Raw genomic sequence first — 5,614 nt, 5'->3', positions numbered from 1 at the left:
AAAAAAAAAAATGTCTTAGGAGGGGAGATACGCTATGCCCTCTACCACCAAAATAGGCCACGCTGCACTTGAGTTTCCTGTTTACATCCCCCTGATCCATCTCGGTGTCCATTAGGTGACGATATCCAGTTACAATAATAGCATTAACCCCTTTTGGACTTTTCTGAATGGTGTAGATGAATATACTTATTTGTTCCTTGTTCTCTACTGTCTAGCATGTCCAAAATCTTAAAATGTGCCAGCAATGAAGATATTATTACTCTAAGGGCTGAAGACAATGCAGATACACTTGCGTTGATATTTGAGGCACCAAGTAAGTGGTCTTCTATGAATGCATACCCCACTTTTAAATTAATCCATTAATACTGAAATATAAAATGGCATATTGTGTTTTATTTGTAGATCAGGAAAAAGTTTCAGACTATGAGATGAAATTAATGGATTTAGATGTTGAGCAACTTGGAATTCCAGTAAGTATCAAGGTTTCTTGCTATGTGTCTAATTATAAGAGTTAAATAAAATAAACTGATTTGACCAGAGCCAGTTTCTAATGTTTACATATTTGAGGTTCTAATACCTGAAGAAAATTTTTGCAAGAAAAAAAAATCACTTTTAATAATGTAGTATTCGTTTTAACTTAATATGTACTACTTCGTCTATTTACGAAATAGTGGGTTAAATAATGGTCTAATATCAGAGCTTGGATCTTATTTCTCCTTGTGTTTGAATTAATGAGAATGAATAACAATAAAAATAATACAGTTAGGATTTAGAGCTAGGAGTCACTTAAGACCATGTAGTTACCATATGATAAAGCTAGACAAGTTAAGTGTTGCCTGAGGGTTAAACCAGGTAGTAACTGAGAATCAGGATTTGAGTCCTAATTATTAGTTAATTTCCACCACACTAGGCAGACTCTGCCCTCTTAACTTCCTCTCATTAGATCTCTTCTCCTATAATATTTGTGTCTTAATTTTTAAGCTCATTAGACATGCTGTATTTTAATTAATAACAGCTTATAAGTAGCTTTTAGTAGACTTCAATCATTTCCAGGGAAGATAAAGTTTTATTATCTGCATCAAAGTAGAAAAGTGATAGGGTATTAAAATTCCTAATACAAAAATAATTGATTTGTTTTTGGAAGACAAGTTTTGGTAAATTATATAGCTCCCTATCTTTATGTATCTGTCAGGGCTGTTAATGTTGAGAAACCAGTATCTGGGAGGGTGATTGGGATTGAAGATCTTGGTCATTCCAGAATACGTTCAAGAAAAATGGATTTGGCTACTCATAACTAATAAATGTGCTTTTCACTTGCTTCCTTTTATATAAAACATTCCTTTCAAAAAACAGTTGTATTCTTAAGCTTTGAACCATTTGCTAAATAAATTGTCATGACTTAAAATTATCTTTTTGGAATAGATGTTCAAAAGAATACAATTTCATAGTTCTTTTTTTTTTCCCCAGCAAATGAGATTGATGACAAATCTAAACTCTTAAATATATTCAAAGTTGTTTTTGTTTTACAGGAACAAGAATATAGTTGTGTAGTGAAAATGCCTTCTGGTGAATTTGCACGAATCTGTCGGGATCTCAGTCATATTGGAGATGCTGTTGTAATTTCCTGTGCAAAAGATGGTGTAAAATTTTCTGCCAGTGGAGAACTAGGAAGTGGAAATGTAAAACTATCACAGACAAGTAATGTTGACAAAGAGGAGGAAGCTGTAAGTCAGATCTAGATCTTCAGAAAATAATTTATGTGCAGTGAATGACAATATTGGTAAAAAAAATAACCTGTCTAAACTAGAATAATAGGTTGAAATTGTAAATATTAAATGAGTGTAATTTGATATTCAAATGAAAGTCATTGGTAGAGACCTATTTTGTTTTTGGTTTAGTTTCCAACTTTATCTTAGATAATAAAATTCGTAAAAGTGAGAATGACATGCCTTCTACCTGTAGAACATAAGATCATAGATTTACAATTGGAAAGGACTTAACAGATCATTGAGGCTAACCCTCTTGTTTTTACAGATGAGAAAACAAGCCCAGCTTAAGAGATTTGTCTGAGGCCAGACAGGAAGATTAGCATAGCTATTTTGAAAACCACAAATTAACTGCAACTAGTTTTGAGACTCCCTCTAAAATGAGTTAGAGGCAGAATCCCTTTTCTACAACAATGCACCCTAACTCCCAGCTGTGTCATTTTCTGAAGAGGTGTATAGAAAAGTCAGATAATGAGAAATTGGTTGTATTGTTTTTAAAGTTCACTATGGAATCCAGGTAATGTTAAGTTATGTAAAACCACAACCTTAGAGTTAGTTGGAACCAGCACTCTCATTTATAAATTGAGACTAAACCCTAGAGATTAAGTGATTTGTATGAGGTCCCCTCTAGTGATTTGGTTAGTTTAAGAACCAGGTCTTCTACATACTTTGTTATACTCTTCTACCTGTCTTGAATTTGATGTAGTTTTTTATTATGACTCATAGAATTAACCACATTCCACTTTGTATTGAAATGTGTTATATCTCTCATGTACAAGATTTTAAGCTCCTTGAGTACAAAAACTGTATCCTTTATATCTTGTATTACCATAAGCTTCTAGCACAGTGCTTTGCACGTAGGTGCTCAGTTAGTCTTTCATTTAGGTATTTAATTATACTTTAAACTCTAGATGTTCAAGTAGACAATAGATTTCCCAAAAAATTATCAGCAAGAAAGTATGATCCTAAATTGATGAGGAAATTAACCCGAATCCCCAACCTTTCAAATCAGTGTACAAATGTAATACCTTTATTATAAAACACTTTGGCTTCTTTTATACTTGCATGTTATTTTTTAATGAATTTTATTATTAAAATCTTGTTTTCGCATCACCTTCATTTCCCAGTACTAAGCCATCTCTTATAACAAAAGAAAAAAATTCAACAAACCTAAACCAACCATACCAATTTAACCAAGCTTGATGTTACATCCATAGTATATTCCTCCCCATTTCTGCAAAGAAGGGAGGGAAATGCCTTCACATCTCTTATTTGCAGCCAAGTATAATTTCACAGCCTTCAGTCTCAATTTTTCTTTTGTCTTTCTGCTTATATTGTTATAGTCTTTGTGGATAGTTTTTCTGGTTCTCAATTCATTTTGCATCAATGAAGAGTTCTTACCTAAACAAGGGATTGAGGGCAATTAAAAACATAGAACATAATTTTGTTTACGTAAAAGTTGAGCTTTTGCATGAACAAAATTAATGCAACTACAAGTTAAGGAAGACAGTTGAGAAAGAAAGAGTTAATATCTTATCACATCTCTGATAGTCTGTTATCCTAGGTATACAGGCAACTAACAAGTATAAGAAACCAAAAGCCATTCTCCAGTTGATGAGTAGTTAAAGGATATAAGCAAATAGTTCTCAAAAATTATAAACTATTTGAACCATGTGAAAGGTTATCCAACATTCTAAGAAATGCAAATCAAAATAATTATCAGGTTCTGCTTCATACTCAGCAAATTGGAAAGGATTACAAAAAGTGGGAATAGTGTTGGAGGGATTATGGGGAAAATGGGCATACTAACGGCACATGTTTTCAAAGAACTGCAAAAGAATCATAAAAACTTAGCTCCACCTTAGAACTGGGGAAATGAAAGTGAAATTTTTAAGGAATTGCTCAAAGAAAAATAGCTAATCAAGTTTCCGATTGAATTTATTGTAAGATAGAACAGATTTATTTCTAAGACTTCTCTATTCCTTTAGGTTACAATAGAGATGAATGAGCCAGTTCAGTTGACCTTTGCACTTCGATACCTGAATTTCTTTACCAAAGCCACTCCGCTTTCCCCTACAGTAACACTCAGTATGTCTGCAGATGTACCACTTGGTAAGATAATAAATTACTTCATCTTCAATCAATGAACTTAAAGTGATCCTTTTCATAATGCTACCAAATGATTAACTTTTTTTTTTTTTTTTTTTAGTTGTAGAGTATAAGATTGCAGATATGGGCCACTTAAAATATTACCTGGCTCCCAAGATTGAGGATGAAGGAGGATCTTAGACATACTTCATTCCTAAGAAGAGGGGGGAAAAGCTCTTAAAGAGAACTGCTTTTGAGATATTGAACAATATGTTTAACTGTTAAGTCTTTTTGGTCTTAACTTTCAATTTGTACCTCTAGGTACACATATGTAGATAACTTTCTGTAAATATAGTACTTCTCTCCACATAATTTGTTTTAAAAAATCCAAAGTTGGATCTTAATACTATTACCCTAGACCATGCCTTATTTAGAAATTCTATTTTAGATGTTTTTATACCAACAAACTCCTTTTGTAATTCTAACAGAAAAAGGGGATGTCTTGAATTTAAATAATAAAGTTATATAGGAATTGAGCTCTTCAGAGTAGTGCTTTCAAACAGGACCCTGCTCTGCTGCAAAAATTTTCATGGATTCTCAGCTATAGCTATTAATGTAAAAATTACTTGCCGATATTTTTATTTTTCACCCTGGAGCTGTTGATTATAAAACATTGTGGAAATAGCAATAAAAGGATATTATTTCAAATATTAGTGAGTATGTGATTTCTTTACACAAATATGTATGTTTATATAAATAGAGTGGTAGATATTGAGAAACTATTTCAAGGCCTGTGGTTATCTATGGTTTACAGACTTAGGTGAGGAGGGAGTGAAACCTGTGCTCTTATTCATACTTAAATTGAAGAACACCATCAAATATTTCTGTCGCATACAGTAGCATTTAGCTTCAGCCATAAGAATCAAGGAATTAGAACTTAAATCATGGAATAGTGAGGTGCAATAAAGAGTTGAGATTCTGAGATTAATCACATTCTTGAGTTCCATTTCCTGGTCTGCTACTCACTGGGTAATGTCACTTAACCTCTGTGGGCTTCTTTCCTCATTGATAAAGGTAAGGAGTTGGACTAGAGGACTGACCTTCAAGATCCCTTCTGCCTCTAGATCTAAGATTCTGCAATTCAGAAATTAATGTTTTGTGTCCTTTATATGTTTCCAACTTGAGAATGTCCTTAGTTCTTCCCAGATAAGAATTCTAATCCAAATTGCATGGGTTGGCACCAACATGTTCATGTTTATGCCTATTTCTGTTTGAGGTCTAAATGTGTATGACCTTTGATATGTAGTGTAAGTTTAATGATCTCAGTAAGCATCTTGATCAGGGGTGGGGAACCTTTGGCCTTCCAGGTCCTCAAGTGTGGCCCTTTGACTGATTTCTAACTTTGCAGAAAAGGATTTGTCCTGTAAAACTTGGGCTCGGTCAAAAGGCCTCACCCCAGGACTTTGAAGGTGAGTAATACAAGTTTAGTTTTGGTGGAGAGAAAGTGAGAGTAGCAGGAAACAAAAAGATGTTATTTGAATAAAGTTTTGACGAACTAGGAATTCTAAGAAGTGAAGAGTTGCAGATTACTCCAGACAATCATACTTAGTATTTTTCTCTAGTTAGGCCTGACATAACCTAAGAGAGCTTAGGTCCAATGTAAAATTGTCAAATTTCACTCCTATTCCACATGCTTTTATCTACTAGGTGTTATTTCATAATCCTGACTTCTGAGTGCAATATAAAATATGTTGGTATTA

At 33.4% G+C, this 5,614-nt stretch overlaps 1 protein-coding gene across 1 annotated transcript in view; it reads left to right on the top strand.

The window, feature by feature from the left end:
- The window catches only part of PCNA (proliferating cell nuclear antigen), a 5,124-nt gene extending 562 nt beyond the window's left edge, over nt 1-4,562 (top strand). The window contains exons 2-6 of the mRNA XM_027864983.1: nt 216-313; nt 403-470; nt 1,530-1,724; nt 3,755-3,878; nt 3,976-4,562. Coding sequence (XP_027720784.1) covers nt 216-313; nt 403-470; nt 1,530-1,724; nt 3,755-3,878; nt 3,976-4,055 — 565 coding nt within the window. The 3' untranslated portion in view covers nt 4,056-4,562. The remainder of the gene's footprint in view (nt 1-215; nt 314-402; nt 471-1,529; nt 1,725-3,754; nt 3,879-3,975) is intronic.
- The last annotated feature ends 1,052 nt before the right edge of the window (nt 4,563-5,614 follow it).

Source organism: Vombatus ursinus, unplaced genomic scaffold, assembly GCF_900497805.2.
Source record: "Vombatus ursinus unplaced genomic scaffold, bare-nosed wombat genome assembly UNPS02014778.1, whole genome shotgun sequence".
Classification (NCBI taxonomy): Eukaryota; Metazoa; Chordata; class Mammalia; order Diprotodontia; family Vombatidae; genus Vombatus; species Vombatus ursinus.
Note: the sequence above shows the minus strand (reverse complement) of the source record. Positions and strands in the feature narration are given on the sequence as shown.